The 20,432-nt window shown below is 50.2% G+C and overlaps 1 protein-coding gene across 1 annotated transcript; it reads left to right on the forward strand.

The window, feature by feature from the left end:
- Positions 1-361: 361 nt before the first annotated feature.
- Positions 362-20,126, forward strand: LOC149864085 (sulfhydryl oxidase 1-like). Its single transcript, XM_090048338.1, has 12 exons — positions 362-804; positions 1,002-1,102; positions 4,769-4,817; positions 5,652-5,751; positions 8,068-8,158; positions 8,791-8,933; positions 10,515-10,679; positions 11,086-11,215; positions 15,604-15,723; positions 15,916-16,057; positions 18,677-18,853; positions 19,333-20,126. Exons 1-12 carry the CDS (start codon positions 579-581, stop codon positions 19,818-19,820), a joined length of 1,932 nt encoding a protein of 643 aa, XP_089904464.1. The 5' UTR covers positions 362-578; the 3' UTR covers positions 19,821-20,126.
- The last annotated feature ends 306 nt before the right edge of the window (positions 20,127-20,432 follow it).

Below are 20,432 nucleotides of genomic sequence, written 5' to 3' on the forward strand. Positions count from 1 at the left end.
CGCTGAGCAGGCATACGGGGCCTCAAGGAAAGGAGACTTGGGCCTTTACTCCCCACAGTCCAGGCCCAGGGCCCTGAGGTGAAGATGTAGCCCAGTAAGTCTTGTTCTTGTCAACACTCAAAGCTACCTCCTGCCCTTCGGCCCAGTAGTTACTGCTTTCCCTGTGAAAGTCAGAGTGAAGCCCCCTCTCGCAATGGCCACCAGTGCCCGTCGTCACTTAACTCCTCATTCCCAGGGCTCCTCCCCGGCTCCCCGCTTCTTTTCATTTGTCTCCCACCGGCCGTGTCTCCCCGCCCCGCCCCCGCAACGGCGAGCAGCATGACGGGAGTGCCTAGTGGCTGCACCTCCGAGCCGGGCAGGGAGTCGGGGAGCGGCCGGCGGGCGAGAGCGGTGCTGGACAGCTCCCCGGAGCAGGACCGAGCAGGGGCCCGCAGAGCCGAGCCCGGAGGCCGGCCGTGCCGCGGGACGGGGCGGGGAGCGGCGGCGGCCTGGGGGGCGGGGCGGGGCGGGCGCTCCCCCGCGGCTCCTCCCCGCCGGCCGGGCCCGGGGCGAGCGGCACTCGGCGGCGGGCGCGGAGCATGGCGCGGCTCCTGGTGCTGGTGCTGGCGCTGGCGCGGGTGCCCGCCCTGCTCGGGGCCGGCCTGTACGCGGCGGCGGACGGGCTGGCGCTGCTGCAGGCGGACACGCTGGAGCGGAGCGTGCTGGGCTCGGCCGGCGCCTGGGTGGTGGAGTTTTACGCCTCCTGGTGCAGCGACTGTGTCCACTTCGCCCCCACGTGGCGGGCGCTGGCCGCCGACGTCCTGGGTGGGTGCCCCCGGCAGTGCCCGCTGTGCTGGACGCCCAGGGGGCCCGCGCCCGCGCCCCTGCCCCTGGCTGCCCTCCTTCCGCCCCCTCCTTCCCCACCTCAGCCCCTGGCAGCGGTGCTCCGCCAGAGCAGGCAGAGCTGAGGACAGGCCAAGGGGAGTCAGCTCTTGTAACCATGCCGGCGCCTGTCATTGCAGCGTGGAGACCGGCCGTGGCCGTCGGCGCCGTGGACTGCCAGAACGAGTGCAAAACCAAGGAGTGCGGGAACTTCGAGGTGCCCGGATTCCCGACACTGAGGGTAAAGTCTGCACGGCCTGGGGCGGGGCGGGCGGGCGGAGAGCAGAGCCTGGCCCCTCTGCCTGGTGTCAGCACTTGGGCCTGTGTGACAGTGCACGGGTGCCAGGCAGCCGTGTCACGGGCAGTTCCTCATTGGCTCTGGTCGTAGGATCGTAGCGAAGCAGGGCTGGAAGAGACCTCCAGAGGTCATTGAGTCCTACCCCTTGCCTAAGTCATCCCTACCATCCCATAATAACCTTAATTTAAACCAGGGGTGGGCAAAATATAGGCCACATCCAGCTCTCCAAGGGATTTTATCCATCTCAGGGCAGGTCCTTCAGTCCCACCCAGCCCAAATGCGAAGGGGCAGCCTAGGCCATGGCACACGTGGCTCGTCCCACCGCCCCTGGGTGCACAGCGAGGCTGGGATGGTGTGGTAGCTGGAACAGGCAGGTGGGGTCTCCATGGAGACTAGCCCCGGATCCCCACAGGCAGGGCACATTTATCCAAATGGATGGGATGGGGCAGTGGGCTGGCAGGGATTAGCATCTGGGAGGGGGGGCACCAGGGCTAGGATCCTGGAGCTCGGGCCAGGGCAGAGCCACGATACACTCCCTGCATGACAGATTGTGACCAGTCTGACCCAGGAGTGGGGCAGAGTGAATGCCTGTGACCCAGCTGCTGCTGCCTCCGCCCCACACAGGCATATGTGGGCAGCCCTATACAGTGCGGCTACAGAGTGGCACAGCCCAGCAGCATGGGGTGGCCGCAACAGATTGGGATAAGATTAGGCTGCCCTGTGCTGTTGGGCTGTGCTGCTGTTGGGCTGTGCTGCGCTGGGGCTGCCCACATGTGCCTGTGCTGAGGCAGGGGGCAGCAGGGCTCCACCACCCTCCTGTGTCAGGCTGGTCCTGATATGTTGTGTGGGGAGTGGATGGCAGCTCTGCCCCAGCCGCAGACCTATGCTGTCACTGCCCCGTGATCCTGGCCCCAGCCCTGCCTATCCATCCCACTCCCGGATGCCCCTCCTTGCCTTTGGTCCCATCCCATCTGCCCATACAAGTGTGACCTGCCATCAGGAGTCCCAAGCTGGTCTAGTAATTACTATTTAGGGATTTTTGGTGAGCTGTTGCAGGCTGGGGGTGGGGAGGGTTGTAGTGCTGACCCAGCCCTAGGTGGCCCTCCAGCCCAAATAATTGCCCACTCTTGATCTAAACTCTGCATAAGACTACTGTCAACCTTGATGCAACAGAGACCTAACACCCTAACCTGCCAGAGGTAAAGCAGGGGAACCGTGGCAGCCAATGTCCTACTTCTATGCAGTGTTGTCAATATAGGCTCAAGAGATCCTGAGCAGAGGGCCACCTTCCTCCCCTGCACTCCTAGAGGAAGGAAAAAAAACTCACAGTCCAAACCAATCTGACCATGGGGTAAAATTCCTTCCTGACCCCAAATATGGTGATTGATCTGACCCTGAGCAGAGGCAAGACTCTGTAGCCCAGGGGTGGGCCATTTTTTCAGCTGGAGTACCACTTAATGAGTTTTGGTGAGCTGTTGAGGGCCGCACACACAAAATCTCCTGGAAGATATCAGTTTAACAAATTATAGATAAAAACAAATTTGGAATAGACTACTGCCAGAGGTGATTCAAGCACCCACTCTGAATGCCTTCAAGACACTTTCGGATGTTTATCTTGCTGGGATCCTATGATAGGTGCTGACTTCCTGCCCCTGGGCATGGGTCTGGACTCAATGATCCTCCAGGGTCCCTTTCAGCCCGAATATCTATGAAATCTATATATAGAAAATCAAACCTCTATTACAACATATTTTAATCTTATTTCAAAAATAATTTTTGTCCTTATTTATGTTTTTTTGAGTAGTGTATATAGAGACAATTGCTTAATAGCTCAAAATAAAGTCTAACTCTTTTATATTGTGTCGGGGGTATGTGAAGTGTGAGGGGGCATGCATATTTGTGTGGGGGGCTGCCTATGCACTAGGTCCCAGAAGCCAACTGGGGGTTGGAGGAAGTAGGGACATGTGCAACAGAGCTTGTTGGGCAGGGTGGGGCAGTCCACTCCCGCACCATCTAACCCATGGCTTCCCCTGTGGCGCTATGCATGTGGCCGAGTCCCACCCAGAGGAGCCCACGCCGCACTTCTGTCTGCACCCGTTGACTGGCCAACGTGCACAGCTTCCCTGTGCAACTCTAGCTTTCTGGGTACTGCTCAGCTCACTCCACTTCCAGTGGCATCTCCTCCTCCTGCCCCTGGTGTGCTGCTGGGGAGGAGGGGGAGAGGGGAGAGCTGCAGCTGAGCAGCTCCTGCCCCAGTACATGGGGCTCTAGCTCCAGTTCCTGGCTGCCTTCCTAGTGTGGGTGAAAAGTGGCTGGTAGCCAGAGCTGGAGCCCTGCGTGCTGGGGCAGGAGTCACTTGGCTGTAGTACAGCCTTGACAGGGATTAGTGTAGGCAAGAAGTAATCAGGCACATAGGATTTGAGTGAGAATGTCAGAAGCCTTGTTACAAGGCCTGTGGGGTGACTACAGGTTACCCACTTTATCTTTCTTCTGCTCTCCGTGCCACCAGGATGCTGAGAGATTTTGCTCCCATCTATGAACTGCATTGGGAGCATCCAGTGGTTCTGTTACTGGCTGTTACTTAAGAAGTGCCAAACAATTTGGTTGTTCTTTGGATTGTGGTATTAAACTAGGTGTCTCTGCTAAAGTGGTCAGTAGTAAAATAGTTAATAGTTTTAAGGTATGAGATGGTTAGACTTCAGACTCAGGAGCTTGCAAGAGGAGTGGCCAGCTCATACCACTCAGTGCAGTTGTTCCAGGCTCCCTGCAGACTGAAGCAGATGCTAAATGTGTGCAAACTGAGGCAGTGACAACTCTAAGGCTTTGTTTAAAAGTGTAAAGTTGGGAACCTATTCTAAAAACTGGTGCACTCAGATTTTGGAATTGGCATGACTCAGAGGTAATGGAGTATGTGGGTCTTTCTGTGGGTTGCTCCCTTGTTTTGTGGGGGGCCTGCCTCTGACACCCTATTCCTACAGTCTGTATCCACTGACCTCATCTTGTTGAAGGCAGGACCTCTGAGGGCTGGTGCTGGGACAGGTAACTTGGGAATTCCCTCTACTTTTCTCCCCCTCAACCTGTCAGAGCCCCAGCGGGTGTTTGCCTCCAGGGTGCAAAGATCTGTTTGTTCACTGAGGCTTTGGCCAAAAAGCAGGACGGGATGCTGACTGGGTATGCTAATTGGGAGATCTGTAGAGTTTGCCTTGTGTCAATTATCAGAGAAATGTGTGTCTGTTTCACTGCTGAATCTGTGTGTTCTTGGAAGCTGCAGAGACCTGGTACAAATTTCCAGCTGTCATTCATATGACATTCACTTCAGAATTCAATGGGCTGTCCACATCACAGTCATCACCCTTTGATCTCAGAGCATTGTGATGATCCACCATCTCTCTGAAGAGGGGGACACTGAGGTCCAGAGATGTGAAGTGATCTGTCCTAGGACTTCAGGTGGTCAGAGCAGAGCCAGATGATGCTGGTGATAAAACCCAGGTCTCTGGACTCCACTCCCAGGCCTTGTGTGCTGTATCTTGCTGTGCTCTAGATTTTAACAAACTCTTTGAAGTGCTCTCTGAACACTTATGCTAACCCAGTGTCCTTGTTTTGTTTCAGGTTTTCAAACCTAATTCCACAAAACCAGAAGATGGAAAGGACATAGATAGTAAGTATTAGGCTGCTTTTTAACTCTTTTCAATGGAAGCTGCTACCACAGTTTTCCTCATGGAGTTGCTTTCCTTTGAGCTTCCTTTGACCTCTGCTGAGTAATGGGGCAAGGGTCAGGCCCACTGGGGGCATTGCCAGGGCAGGGAAGCTCTTGAATGACTTGCTATAGGTGGCAACCTATAAGTATGTAAGGGGTGTGCATCAGGATCTGGGGGAGCACCTGTTCACCAGAGCACTCCAGGGGAGGACAAGGTCCAATGGTCACAAACTCCTGCAAGACCATTTTAGATGAGGCAGAAGGAAAAACTTCTTTGCTATCTGAGCCCCCAAGGCATGGAACTGACTCCCCCCAGAGGTGGTGCAAGCACCTACTCTGGACACTTTCAAGAAACATTTGAATGCTTATTGCTTATCTTGCTGGGATCCTTTGACCTTAGCTCACTTCCTGCCCCTTGGGCATGGGTCTGGACCCAATGATCTTACGAGGTCCCTTCCAGCCCTAATGTCTATGAAATCCTTGCCTCACGAGGGAAAATCCCTAAAAGTCACCACTGTAGCCTAAGCTGAACTTCATAAAAGAGACATATATCTCTGTTCTGAGCCCTTAATTGCGGGGTTGTAGAGGCTGTCAGGTGGACTGGGGAAGTGCACACTAAACCCAATAGCTCTTCAAACCCTCCCCTGTAAGGTGACAGAGCTGTGGCTGCAGGATTGGAGGGAGCCAGTATAGCTGGGATTTTGGGCTAGCACAGGTTGTGTTTGCTACTAAGCAAGAGACACCATCTGTGGTTGCTTGTATGGCCTGCTCTGGGGTTGAGACCTGTGTATTTAGTTCCCTCTACAGATAACCCAGATGTTTCAGTCCTGAGACAAAGCATAATCACCAACCTGGAGAAGTACCTGGATCCCTCACTTGGATTGAAACCTGCCTGGTAATTGGAGGGCAACAGAATAGCAGTTACCCATTTTGCATTGTTTGTGTGTGTATATGTGAGAGAGAGACACAGGAGCCAGGTAGGGATGCTGTGGGCAAGAAGGTGGGGGTGTGAAAGATCAGGAAAGGAGTGCGCCCATCCTTACCAAGACTTTGAGTAGCAGTTCTATCAGGAAAACTTCAGTGTTTCTTGGTCCCAAACCTAGGTTCTTCCACACATTTATAACAACAGTATTCATGTGCTCATTTCAGAAGCACTTGTGTCATCATTTCTAAATTATTTCCTTTGGGACTGCACTGGAGGTCTTTCCTAGGCTTCCTCTATGAGGCTGCCTGGACACACCATAAACAAAACTAGGTCTGCAGCTAAGGTCCTTGATTTTAAAAGTTCTGGTCTGGGAAAATAAGCACTTGGATTAATTGGCCATGAATTGTTCAAATTAAATGAAAAGGTTAAAATTAAATGAAAGAATAGGTAAAATATACAAAAGTTCCTTTCTACTAAGGTTCTCAATTTCAGACTGGCAGATTGTCATAAACTAAGAGCGCTACTGTAATTACCTAAATCCAAGATGACCCTGAATTTGGGATGAACCCCCAATAATTAGATTCTATATTTATAAATTTGTTATAATTTTCTATGTATGTAATCTAATTATTTGAGAATAGTCTGGAATTCCGCCCCCACTGCAAGTGGTGGGGGGACAGGCAATGAAGGGGGCAGTAATGGGGCAGGCAGTGCGGGGGGGGAGTCCAGGTGGTGGAAGAGGCAGGGGGGCATGAAATATGGCAGGTGGTATGGGGTAGATGGGGGAGGGGAACAGATGATGGGAGGGGCAGACAGTTCTCCCCCTTTGTACCTGCCCCCCCCTGCAGCCTTTGACCCCTGCCCCCCATTTCCACCCCACACCATTTCTGCCTCCTCCTCCCCTGCCCAAAGCTGTGGCTTTGGGTCCCTACCTCCCATCTCTCCCCCACTTGCCCATCCCCCTCTCACCCCTCTGTTACTGCCAGCAGGCTCCATCCTCATTGCAGCCTGGGGCATGGAGCATAGCCCCCACCCATAGCAGCAACACAGAGCCAGCAGCACTGCTAGGGTGCTGGGCTGGGGCTGTGGTCCATGCTGCAGGATGCAGTGGGGACCAAGCCTGATGGTGCCAGAGCAAATGTAAGTGGGAGATGGGAGGGCGCAAGGAGGTACATGTGGCATGGCGGGGGTGGAGACAGGGACCCAAGGATGCTGACGGGAGAGGCAGGGGATGCAGAGGCAGCAGCGGGGCAGGCAGCAACTCCGGCTGCCACCCCAACCTGGGGTTGGGGCTGGAGCTGCAACAGCCATCTGCCCGTTGCCACCTTGTACTTGATTCCAAGAAGCAATGCTTTTCTCCTCCTGTTAAATGGAGGGAAAAAAATTCATCTTGGAATAAAGTATATAGGGTAGTTAGAAAAGTCATCTGGACTGAGCTTATTAGAGACTGGAATATGGGAGGGGCTTGGAGCTTCTGCAAGTCAAAAATATGCAAACTATCTAGATCTTGTATCCCAAGTAACTGGGAAATTATTTGTAGGGAAGGGCTCATGACAAAAGTGGATAAAGAACAATTTCCAAAAGATATTAGGAGTAAGCAGAAACCCTGTAAAAATGGAAAAAGGGACTGATCAGTAAACAAAGCTGTGTGTAAGAGGTCAGGAAGTGTTTGAGAGAAAGTGAGAACTGCCTAAATTTAAACTGAGATAGACCTTGCAAAGGATATTAAAACACGTAGCAAAAAGTTCTTCAGCCATAAATTAAAAACAAACAAACAAGGAAAGAAGATGTGAAGGTAGGGCTAGTGTGTAGTAAAGATGAGAAAGAGATTAAAGATAATCTTGGTATGTCCCCAAAATAGAATGAATATCGAACCATAGTCTTCAGTATGTCTGATGACAGTGAACATGAGGAGCAGGGGGTTGGGAAGAAAGACGCTAATGGGAACAAGAGTATGAAAATGGATGTCCTCAACTAGGACAAATGGAATAAGCTCCTGTCCAGAATTTTGAGAGCTGTTGCACAGGAGAATAGCAAAGATTTTTATTTTTAATCAGTCAAACTGGAAGTCGTGCCTTGTGCCTGCTGCTCCTTCCACAGATACTTCCAACCCCATTATTCTATGTATTCTGTCTAACATGTCTGTGTCCCACCTCAAAGAGTTGCACCCTGAGTGGTGCCACCTGTCTGTTCTTCATGCACTTATTGTCATTTTTCCAGTGCTTGCATGGAGGGAATGTTCCTGTTTTAGTTATGACCCATCTTATTATTTTGCTTTCCTTGCAGCACAGAGGAGGTTCATGGATTCTTTCAGAAAAACAATGTCATGTACCTGGCCTTGATCTTTGAGGAGAACGACTCCTTTGTGGGCAGAGAGGTGATGTTTTATTGTAATGTCTATGTTGCTGAAGCCCCTGCAGTAATGGGTGGAATTCCCCTGCCCCTTGTGCTTGGTGCTGTCAGCACATGTAAAGAGAGGACAGTCCTTTTCCCAAAGGTTTCTTCCAAGCAGTGTCTCCAGAGGAGCAAGTTCCCCTTCCACCACTGCAGAGTTTAATTGACATTGATGTATAATATTAGTGTTGGACCCTTCTTTATGCCCCTTCTAGTGTGCAAAGATATTACATGCTATTCTCTGAAGTAGAGAGTCTGGGACCCAAGGAACTGTCAGTTTTACCGTTTTACAATTAAAACCTACAAAGTTTTACAATTAAACCCATCTCTACCCCAACTTGGGCCAGTCCCTTACTTCCTGTGTGGCTCTAGTGGTTCAATATTTTTCTACCTCTTAGGAATACTGGAAAGGTCAGGAAATGTTTGGACACTGCCTGGATGTGAAGGGTTGTACTGGGGTTGAGTTGTCCTGCTGGCCTGGGGAAGCTATGGGCTTCCTGCTACACTCCATATGGTCAGCTCTACCCACATGGGAAACCTGTTGTGATGGGTCTGGTCCCTGGGATGTCCTGTTCCATGAGCAGTCTGACCTGGGAGCATCTTGTAATAATGCAGGTGATCCTGGACATGCAGCAGTATGAGAACATTGCTGTCAGGAGAGTCCTGAGCAGTGAGAAGAAGCTGGTGGAGGAGTACAATGTGACTACCTTCCCTTCTGCCTACCTGCTTAGCAGCAATGGCTCCTCTGCCATCAAAGTGTGAGTCCTTCCCTGCCAATTCCCAGTTTGGAAATAGGCAGCCTTTGTTGTTAGCTTGTTAAGGCTTCGCCTGTACTGTACCCAGAAACTGCGGGTATGAATCCTGGCAATGCTGGATTGACGATGGGCAGGCTGCCTGTGCTTGGACAGGGGGTGTGACTCTCAGCCCCTGTGGGAGGCTCCCAGGGCACTTATACAGGGCCTGAACAGTGATGTCCAGCAGGAGTTCTGTGGAGGCCTTTAGACTTTGATAGAGACCATCTTCTCTGCAGAACTTTTTAAACCTATTTTACAGAGCTTAACATATAATCCTGCCCTGACCAGAGAGCTGTGAGCTGGTTTGAAAGAGAGGACATAATTGCTCTCTGCAGCTCCAGGGCTCTCTCCTACAGAGAGGAACATCTTGTCTGCCTATGTCCTTAGACCAACACAGGTTGGGAAGAGGTTTCCCTAGGAAGGGTGCAGGGAAGGGCTTGGTGTCATCTTGACTTGCTATCAGATGGCAGGGCAGGTTTCCCAGCTGAGAAGTGTGGAATTTGTAAACCTCAGCCTGGTTTGCATGGCATGGGGGGAGGGATGGGGAAGACTGGGTAGAAGTAGGGGTGGGGTGCTCCTGAAGGTGCAAGCTTGACCCAAGATCATAGTCATTGTTTCCTAGCCACAGAGCTGGGGGGGGGCGAAGAAAATTACTTGTGACTAAGCTGCCTGTCCACCATGTGATTGCAGGCAAGCATTAAGTGATGAAAGCAGAATGAAAACTCACTGGCTGCTCGCTGCCAACTCTCTGGGGCTTTCAGGCTGCTGGCTGTCCCACTGCCCAACAAATTTTCTCATCCTGGGCAGTTTTTATTGGGATTCCTACTCCCTGGTCCACCAGCCTGGCCAGGATGTTCCAAGAAATGTCCCCCATCAAGATTGCACAGCCCCTTAAGTGCATAAGCTGGGGTTGGAGATGACTGGTGGGCAGGGCTGTGTTTCCCCTACACCAGTCTCTATGCATCCCAGGCCTCAGCTCCTTGGATAAAAGGAAGGTGTTGACATAAAGGGGGTAAAGCTGACCCCTCCAGAGCTGAACGGGAGTTGCCCCAAAGGACAGAGGAAGGAACAACTTTGCAAAGAGCTAAGTCCAGATTTTAGCTTTACCTGAGCTTCTGTATCTTCTGCCTGCTTCCTTGAAGCACTTTGGGAGGAAGAAGGCACTCCTAGCCCAGAGTGAGGAAGGGGAGGCTTTTAAAAAGCTTCCTAGTCACCTCTTCCATCCCCTGCTAGGGAGCTCTAGGCAGCACTTGGCATTTTCCCTCTGCTACTAGAGGCAGCAAAGCTCTTCCCAGAAACTCAGGGTGTAAGGAGGCTGCCTGCAGGAACTAGAGGCGAGGGGGGTTAGCTGGGACTGGTAGATGCATGGGGAGAGGGTGGGCATTGAATGAGTGTGTGGTACGGCCTCCTGTACACTCCTGGAGAAGAGTCTCCTCTTCTTTCAGGGTGGATATGTGTGCCTGAGGCTGGGGGTGTGGCAGCTGGGGCTCTGTCAGGGTGGAGAGGAGACTGCCTCTCCATGCTTTGTCTTTACTTCTTTAACAGGCAAGAGGAGACACGATCCTCCTACACCTCCTTTCTGAGGGACCGATCTGGCTCTAATAAGAAGACTCTAATGTTAAAAGTCCAGAATGAAATAACACCTCCTCCTTCAAGGGTGCCAGGTGCAGAGCACCCAACAGAAGCAACCCCTTGGAAGTACACTGACAGGTAAGAAATGCTCTCCCTTGCTCTTCTGTCTGCCCATATTTTTTCCTTTATCAGCCAGAGTGCATTATGGCACTACCATCATGATGGACTTGAGTAGCTCATTGTGGGCATTGGAACACCTTCACACCATGCAGGGGGCTTTATGCCCCAAGTAAGAAAACTGAGGGTGCCCTGCCTAGGGCTGAATGGAGAAGTTTCAGTTAGTGCAGCCTCCATCCTCAGGGGTAAGAATAGATTGCAGTGATCCAGTGATCCAGCAGCCCAGGACTGGCGGCTATGAAGAAACTTCTCCTTCTTACAAGCAGATCCCGTTGGGGCAAGGCCAAGATTGAGAACTGAGGGAAGTGACCCTCTCACTGTGGGCAGACTCACAAGGTTTTCAATGCTCCACTAATTCTTTCTCAAGATCCAAACTGTACATGGCTGATCTGGAATCTGTGTTGCACTGCTCCCTGCGAGTGAATAAGGCCAAATTCCCTGTCCTGAAGGAAGAGCAGCTGGAGACCCTGAAGCGCTATGTAGCAGTATTGGCCCAGGTGAGCACTAAGGGTGACATTTCCATCTTTCAGTACCTTTACATCATGACAGGATGGTTTTGTAAAAGGGATGCTGCCCCTCAAACCAAAATCATAGGCCTGTTGCAGAAATTCCTTGGTGAGGTTCTCTGTTTCATGGGAGGTCAGAGTATATGATCACGATTGTTTTTTGTGGCCTTGAAAAACTGTGCATTTAAATATAGTCACAAGTGCAGTGAGTCATATGTTCTCAGCTTAGGCTTTAGTTACTTTTTACATCTTAACCAACTGCCCTATTACTAGCAAGTGAAGCTGACCAGCTCTGCACGTGAAAGGTCTAGGGCTGAGACCAGCTGGCGATGCTGTAGGTCAGGATCCAAATTCACTGGAAGAGCTGCGTGAGAAGGGCAAGACTAGAATAACAAGGACTGGTGCAGGTCAGGACTGAGGTGCCTTGGCATAGCTGTGGTGGATTTCCTTAACTCCTCCTCTTCACACTGTTAGGCCTTAGCTAATGCTGTCAATCTCTCACTATCTGGAACACTGAGGGATTGTTTAGATCAGAGCCATCCAAGCCCTAAGGAGCCAGGAGACACATCAGTGGGGGCCATAGGCCCTGGGTGCCTTATGCCTGCCCACTCTGCTGCACAGAGCACCTGCTGCTCTCTGTGCCTACCTGCTGTACTGTACTCCATGCTGCTTCTGCTCCCTGCCTCCCCTCCCCCCCGCTGCTGCTCTCTGCACTCTCCGCTGCACTGCGTGCCCTGCCACTTCTGCTCCCTGCACCTCCAGCTACTGCTCCCTGCTGTTGTTCCCTGTGCTTTACCATTGCTCCTCACATCTGCTCCCCACTCACCCTTAGGTCTTTGACTTTGAGCTTTGCCTTCTGCACCACCAGGCTCACTTTAGGCTTGTTGGTTGTACCTGTGTTGGTCTAAGGACATAGGCAGACAAGATTATTTGGGTAGATGTGATCAACAGACCCTCCTTATACCTGAAGAAGGGTGTTTGTGCCCAAAAGCTTGCAAAGAACAGTTTATTCAACTGTTTAAATGGTCTAATAAAAGATATTACACCTACTCAAAGAACCTTGTCTGCCTACATCCCACCTTACTGCTTTCTCCAAAAGACAGCAGACTGCCTTTCCCGATCAGAAATTAAGGGAACGTGGAGGGGTTGCATTGCTCATCCTGTTCTAGAATCTTACAGGAAGTCTGTTTTGGGAAATGCCTGTGGTAGTGTCCAACAGCTGTAGCAATGCCAGCTTCCAATTAGGGAACACAGCTCTTTAGAAAGAATCAATGGAGGTGAAGTAACTTCCGAGATGGAAGTAGCACAAGGGACCAAGCTCACCAAATGCACCCTTATGCCCAGCAAAGTTCATAGAACTTGGGTTGCTGGCAGGGGGCAGGAGTGGTTGCTTTGCAGTCTCCTCTTGTTTTACCTTGATGCCGGTAATTGGATGTTGGGTACTGGCCTGTTTCTAGTCTGGAAATAACTGGTGCTGAGCACTGAACTGTGGTGTTTCAGATGTTGGACACTAGACAGAGCAGTACCCCCAAGATCCCAATCTTCTAGCCAGTTAGAGCAACTTAATCAGCTCTGATCCAAAGAACTTGCCTGCTATTCTGTGTCCCTTAGCTCTGATTTTAAGTACTGTCTCTCCACAGCCCCTGGCAGACATGTAAGTAAAGGTGGAATGGGATCTGATGCGAGATCACCACAATCATGCTTCCTACCATGCCACATGTGCATGGCAGGAGGCATGATTGTGTGTTCAAACATCAGATCCCATCATGCCTTATTGTTGTGCCAGCAAGTAGGAAGCTCCCGCAGCTGGGAGCCCCATTACATGATCCAGGCTCCTAGCCACACAGGCACACCAAGCCTACCTTCTTCTTTTCCACCCTGCTGGGTTTCCACCCTGTCTTGCTGCCAGGAGCCAGGCACTAACCCAGCACCCTTAGTCCTCTCTTGGCTACTCATAAGATCCTCCTTATTCCCAGGGACTTGTTCACCAAGCTGACAAAGGGAGCTTTGCAGCAGTTTTGAAGGAACCCTTCTCTTTCCTGTGTTTTGAGTTTGAATGCTCTCTTTGGTTCAGAAGCCCTGGGCTTCACCCCCTTCCAGTCACATCACCTTAGGCATCTTAACTGGGTCCAGAGGTTTCTCATTAATTCTGCAGCTCTGCCTCAGAACTGCCTGGAGTTCTTCACCCTATCCTATTGTTACTTGCCCCAGGTAAATGTCTTACAGTTTGTTACTGTCTTGGAGCTATAACTGCTAACCCCTTCTGCTGCCTACATGTTTGCAGCTTGCAGCCACATAATGCTGCCTTCACTCCTACTTAAATTAACAGGGACAAGAGGTTTCATGTTCCACACGCCCTCTCCTTTCTAATGGTGCTCTGCAATGCTGGAAATACAGGACAGAGTTGCCCACAGTCAGTAAATCTCAAGCAAGTTGCCAACCCAAGAATATTTTTTTTCACTTCAAACTTTTTTACTAACAACCAAGTTTTTACTATGGTTGATGTTAAACCCCTAAATTTGAACCCAGTCTTTCTAACTAGGGCCTGGCATCAGGGCAGGACCTGGCAGATGAGTTACATTTATGTAATGTAAAACATTTATGAACAAAAAACAGGAGTCAGTAAGAAAGTTTGGATGTCAGTAAAAAGTTTGCAGTTTGTCAAAAACAAAACAAAACTTGGGTTGGCAACCCTGATTCAGAGTGGGTTCTAGTACATCATTTACTGGCTAAAAAAAATCAGTTCTTCCCTCCACACTAAGGCATCCTTAGCTTAAATGTCCCCTGGGCCCCTGGCACACATTACACTTAAGACATGATTAACTGATTAATCACATCTAAAGTTATTACCCAGTCACGTTAATTCAGTAAAGTACACAATAAAGAAGGAAAAAGTCGCAAAGTTATTGGACAAAAACATTGTAGCTAGTTTCTGTCATGTTAATTGAACATGTGGCCAGGCTGAGGTTCCCAGCTCTGGGTTGCACCCCCATGGTTGGGAGTCCTGTCAGCTGAGGGGCTCCCAGTCATGGGGGTACATCCAACAGCTGGGGTCCCCAGCCTGACCACAGAGAAAACAGGAAAGTGGGTAGAGCCTCTGGAAAAGGCAAACCTCCAGACTATAGATGAAGGTGGAAAGAGCCTTAGAGAGAGGCCAAACCCAGGTTCCAGCTAAGCAGTGATATGTCAGCTGTGAGGCATGGGGTGGCTAGTAAGAAGTGAGTGGAGGCCACTAGGGGTGCCCTGAGAACTGCTGGAGGGTGCTGCTTTAGTAAAATAGAGGGTAGCTGATAGCAGGCATGAGCCCAGAGATTACCTTAGAGATAGGGGCAGGGGCTTGGAGAACTGAGGCAGGGCCTGAGGCCAAGTGAGCTTTGAGGGAGGGCTATGGGAAAGGGCCCAGTGCATCATGCTGAGGGGAATCTAGGCCCTGGCAATAATATGACGGGGAGGCACCAAAAAAGGGATACTTTGGTTTCTAAAAGCAACCTCCCAAAAGCATTACACCATTTTACACCAAACGCATGGCAGGTGGGGAAACAGGAGGTCCTATGGGAGGTGGAGAGCACAGCAGGAGGATCTGATCACCAAGGGGCATGAGATTATAGGGTTGGAGCCCAAAGCATACTACAGGTGATTACAGTTCTCCAGCAGAAATGTCAAGATCAGCAATTAATGGCAATCCCCCTATTTTGGGTGATCGAGTCCATTTCCCTGCATTTCTTAATTGTATAGCATACCAGGGTGCCCACGTAGAATAGACAAGTAACAGCCAAATGCTCTCTGCCTCTTTTCTTTTATTCATTCTTTTCCTCTTTGCTCACCTGCTGTTTTTGTCCTTCAGCCCTGCTTGTCTCTGTGTGTCTACCTCTGTGATGTGGTTCTCTCTTCCTGCTTTGTGTGGGTGTTTCACTCGCTTCTCCACTCCCTATAGTGCTTGCCATTTTAAAGTACTGATACTCATCAGATTTGAGTTGACTTATTTTCGAAGTAGCTTTCTGTGTTCATCAGAGACTTTTTCAAGCTACAGTCAAGATTTGGCTCTTGGCTCTTGGCCTGCAGGGCTGGTTTATTCACATGGGCAGCACCTTGAATACAAAGAGCCCTCCCAACATTAGCCTGCTTGGATCATGGTGGAAAGAGTCCTTCATAACCAGCTGGGCAGCCGGAGCTGTGGGTAGCTGTTAGTTCTCCCACTGGCAGCGTCCCATCACTATTCCCATCCTGGGAGCAGCTGCAACTGTCGTAGCTGAGAGTTCATTACAAACAGTGTCTCATGCTAATCCAAGGGTCTACGCAGCATCTTGTGTTCATCTCTGTCACAACCCGAAGCAAGGCCACTGTCATTGACTATATTTCCTCTTCTTTTTGTGCTGCAGTACTTTCCTGAACATGACTCTCTCAGTGAATTCCTGTACTCTCTGGACAAATCACTGAAGAACCTGAAAGAATCTAATATTTCTCACAGTGCCTTGGAGGACATCATGAACAAAAGTAATGTAAGGCCCTTGAAGAATGTTTTCTTTCAGTTCTGCGAAGGAGGATGGGGGGTGGGGGAGAGAGGGTGGGGTTCACTCAGTTGTCTGAATCTCCTTATTGGGTTCAGTCTTCTGCTTTTTAATTCTGTTCCTCCTCCAGTTTATCCCCGGGGTTGTTTCCAGGAAATTCACCTCTGTCTCGTTCTCTGTCAGCCTCCAGCAGTGCTGAGAAAAAAAGCACGGTGGATGGGTTGCCAAGGCAGTAAACCTCACTATCGAGGGTACTCCTGCTCTGTCTGGGTCCTCTTTCATCTGCTGACAGTGCAAGCATCACGATATGGCAAGCAGGATGCAGGTACAAAACAAGCCATGTATTTGTATCTGTCTTTGAGCCAGTGGCCAGCCTAGCTGCACAGAGAGTGGCGTAGGAACCATCCTGTCCTAGGCAGGTCAAAGATCTGAAGCTATGGGGGCCTCAGACAATACCAGACCTTGCTAGGGAACTAGAAAGAAGAAAGACCAATTCTCATGGGGCCAAAGGCAGTACTGCCATCTCCATTCAGCTATCCCCACCTATCATACATGGGAAGCATAGTGCAGCTGGAAATTATAGCTCTTACACGATGCAGCTGTCCAGTGGGAGAGTTGTACCATGAGCAGTCATAAATTATAGAAAAATGTGTCTGGAAGGTGCCTCAGGAAGTCACCTAGTCCCATCCCCTGCTCAAGACAGGATCATCCTTGTCTAAACCATCTCACCCAAGTGTTCGTGTAGCCTGTACTTAGAATTTTCATTATTGGCAGTTTTTACAGCCTCAGGGCCTTGTTACACATTAATTTTAGGTGGCTCCTGAAGTTCTTCACCTCTGGATTGTCCTCACATTAACACTTGAAACTAGTTTTAAGCACACTTTAGGCAACTTAAAGTTATACCATTCCCAGGCAGGTTTATCTCTGATCTGTGTTATCATGGGTGACTGGTGTCTCCCGATTCTGGGGAGCACCAGCCACTGATCACCAGCTGTGGTGGGGGGGAAGGTCCCCCACTGGCTGATTGCCAAGCCAGCACTTCTGGTTTTGCCATTGGCACTTTTCTTGCCTCAGAGGGGGCACACTGGCACTTCTCTTGCTGCAGGTGGGGCACACTGATGCTTCTCCCGGTGTCCCCACTTCTGGGGTCCAATCTCAGGGGGGGCACATGCCTCCCCATGCCCCGCCATGTGTCACCTATGCATGTTACACAGCTCATGTTCCATTAATGTGTGGCCACTCTTCACAAATGAGCCACCCAAGTGGCAGTCTTCCAGCATCCCAGGATGCAGTGTCCCCTCCCCTCCTCACCCATCCTGTTCTTTGTGGACAAGCTTCCACGCCCTGAACTCTACTGCCCAGGGGGTGGTTTTGAAATCAAACCAACTCCTGCCCCTGGGGGATGTGACCTCCCCACCCCCCAGGGAGTAACCTGGTTCAAATAGCTTGTAGAGCACGTGCCAGCTTGCCAGGTAGCAGGGCATGGACAGGCCCAGGAGTGGGGTTGACCTGCACTAACTTATCCATGGGGCAGGCCCTGCCTTCCGCTCATGTGGGGCTTTTGGCCTGCTGATATGTCCTCCACAGGAGGTCTATATTGAGCAGATTCTTTTTGGTGTTGGGTGGTGGAACCGGAGCGTGCTCCATCCACTCCATGCATTGACCTGGTATACCAGTGCTTCCAGGACCGGAGCAAAAAAAAAAAAAATGAGGTGGAGAGGGGGAACATGGTCTGGAGCTACCTTCCTCAGGGTATGGCAGTAGTTTCCTCAAAAGCACCTTCCCTCACTGCTCCCACCTCCCAGCTACCACAGGAAGCATGAACAGCGCCTCCTCCACCCCCCCTTACACATACCAGTCCCAAATCCCAGTTTATTAAAAGGTGAAACCTTATTTAATTTACTTCCTCTTTATTTTTTTTAAATTCTCTCTCTCTCTTTTTACTACATTTTATTCTCTCCTTTAGTGGGTGACTTCCTTCATTTCATCACTCTTCCTCCACCCCCAGTTCCTTTCCACCTCCCATTTCATTACCCACACTCATCCCATTACCTCTGTGCCTCCCAGCTTCATGTTCTTGTACCCCCCCAACCCCTTTCTCATACCTCACCTAGAGCAGGCATAGAAGCCTGTCCTTCACTCACCAGCTCTGTAGTGATAACTCATAGCTGTAGCTCCTAGTCAGACCCCTGCTCGCCAACCCTCTAGTGGCAAGTCACCACTGTAGGTGAGGAACAGTCAGAGAAGCTTTTTAGCCATAGGATGCAACTGCTCCAAACTCAGGCTAGGACTACCACTATTAAACATTTAAGCAGCATAAAAATGCAGTGTGAACCACACCTTTAGTTAGAAAGTTCTTGCTAATGTCTAACCTAAATCTCCCTCAGTCTAAAATCATTACTTCTTACCCTGTTCCCTGTGGTCACACAGAGCAGTTTGTCACTACCCTCTTTAGAAGATATCTTGAGGTATTTGACTATTATTGAATCCCCACCTTCATCTTTTTTGCATACTAAATAACCCTAGTACTTCCAGCCTTTCCATGTAGCCCGTGTCACTGGGGAGCATTTTTTATACCAAACCTTCATGTCTTGATGGCACAGTCAGCAAGGCTTGGGTTGCTGTACTGTACCATGGTGAATCATGACAGCCCTACTGCATGGATGGAACTGTGTGGTGCAGGGTTCCCAAATGGCAGGAGATGCCTTGATTGTCTGACTGACTCTAGGCTGTGTCTGCTCTGGGGGATGTTTGGAATCTCCTGGGCCCACCTAGCCTCAGAGGGCTGGCAGGCTGCCACGAGGAGATGAAGGATCTTGCTCCGTAGGATGCAGGGCAGTGCTGGGGTAGTGGCTGTTGGGGTGCCACGGTGAATGCAGTGGTGTTATGTCTTTGAGATGCAAGGTATCCCTTGCCTTGTGTGCTGTCATACCTCTTTCTCTAGATCCATTAGAAGTCCTTCAAACTATGCGAGGTTTCATGCATCACTTCTACTACTGCAGAAGTTGCTCAGAGCACTTTGAAGGAATGGCAAAAAAATCCATGGACCAAGTGAAAAGCAGAGATGAGGCCATCCTCTGGCTTTGGGAGAGACACAACACAGTCAACATGCGGGTGAAAAGTAAGGATTCCACCACTGGGACTGTCCACAGCCTGGTGGCAAAAAAGCAGCAGCTCCTTTAACTATCTGCTGGCTGCCCTACCACCTGCCTCAAGCCAGGTCTGCTGTATCTGATCTTGACCCTAGCAGTGAGAAAGGTGCAGAATAACCAGGTGTTCAGTGGTTTAAGTCAGTGCCTGGACCTCATGCCCAATTTGCCCACTCCAAGTTATGCTATTAGCCACTGGACTGCTTTCCACACTGCTTGGTGAGGGGGCACCTGGCAGTAGCGAGGCAAGAGAACAAGCTAAGGCTGGAGGGCTTTGATATGCTAGAGGTTGAATAGGGAAGCACTGAGGCATCTCTGAGATTCCCCAACTCCTGCCAGGTGGGAGGCAAGGTGGGAGGCTGAGTGCTCTGGATACTGCATTGGGCCAGGCCACAGCTGCAGAGCTTGCTGGGAGTGACTCTGATACTCTTTTTTGCTCTGATTTGTTCAGACCAGTCAAACGAAGACCCCAAATTCCCAAAGACACGTTGGCCTCCCTCAAACTTGTGCCCCTTGTGTCACAACAATCTCAGTGAATCTCCATGGAATAAGACGGAAGTCCTGAGCTTCCTCCAGAGGCATTACTCACCAACCAACATTGAGAACGATAAGTTGACCAGGCACAGGCGGGAAGTGGATGGGGAAGCTTACATGAAGGACAAGGATCATGGGCTACTAGGGGACAAGGGTGAAGAGAGAGGATGGAACAGAAGTGAGCAGGAAGAAGGAGAAGAAAGGAAGGCAGAGCAGGTGGACACAGTGGTGAAGAGAGAGGCTAGTGGTCTGAAAAGGCAGACCCTAAAGGCTGCTGTCTTGGCAACCAAGAAGAAGCAGTGGCTGAACAAGAGGGACACCATATTGCTGTCAAGGGGAGATGATGGCCACCGGGCTGTTCATTATGCTACTTCCCAGGAGTACCTGAGGCAGCATGGGCTGTAGGCCAAGCAGCATATCAGCATGCTGAAGGAAGGAGGAGGTGATGGCCTTAGGAGGAGCCAGTGGTTCTGCATGCTAGGACTGGGCTTCTCCCACCTAGACATATGCCTGTGCATTGTCCTGTACTTCTCCTCCATGTGCCTGCTGGGACATATACACCTTCTTCCACATATGGCTGAGGTCTAGCAAGGGCCACCCTGGTTTCCCCATGGCATGAGGTCTGTGAGAGGAGAGCAGCTTAAAATTAAATCTGAATTTAATACAAAATATGACTCTGGAAGCATTCAAATAAAAAATAAATACACTAAGTCCACAAGCCTCTATAAAAATCTTTTGAGATACAGTAGGCAGTGTGCTTTTTATACAGAAAAAAACAGGGCATGACACATTTCAGTTTTGAAGTTTAGCTATGTGTATTGGCTCAAAAAAATCATGTACTGAATTAACGGTTTGAGCCTGTAGGGCTCCACCAAATCTCTCCACCATTTTCTAAAACACTGATAATGAAAAAGGAATAATTTAAAAATTGTAATCTGTATAATTGTTTAAATAAATCTAGATATTTATAGCCTTGTAGGTAGCAAGAATATGTAAAATCCTAGTGTAAAGGTCCTA

This window comes from Crocodylus siamensis, chromosome 5, assembly GCF_052110815.1.
Source record: "Crocodylus siamensis isolate JL-2025a chromosome 5, ASM5211081v1, whole genome shotgun sequence".
Classification (NCBI taxonomy): Eukaryota; Metazoa; Chordata; order Crocodylia; family Crocodylidae; genus Crocodylus; species Crocodylus siamensis.

Excerpts from the sequence above, each read along its gene's own strand:
- LOC149864085 (XM_090048338.1), top strand. The coding sequence starts at position 579 with ATGGCGCGGCTCCTGGTGCTGGTGCTGGCGCTGGCGCGGGTGCCCGCC. Across the intron at positions 805-1,001 it reads GCTGGCCGCCGACGTCCTGG|CGTGGAGACCGGCCGTGGCC; the intron begins GTGGGTGCCCCC and ends CTGTCATTGCAG. Across the intron at positions 15,724-15,915 it reads ACATCATGAACAAAAGTAAT|CCTCCAGCAGTGCTGAGAAA; the intron begins GTAAGGCCCTTG and ends GTTCTCTGTCAG.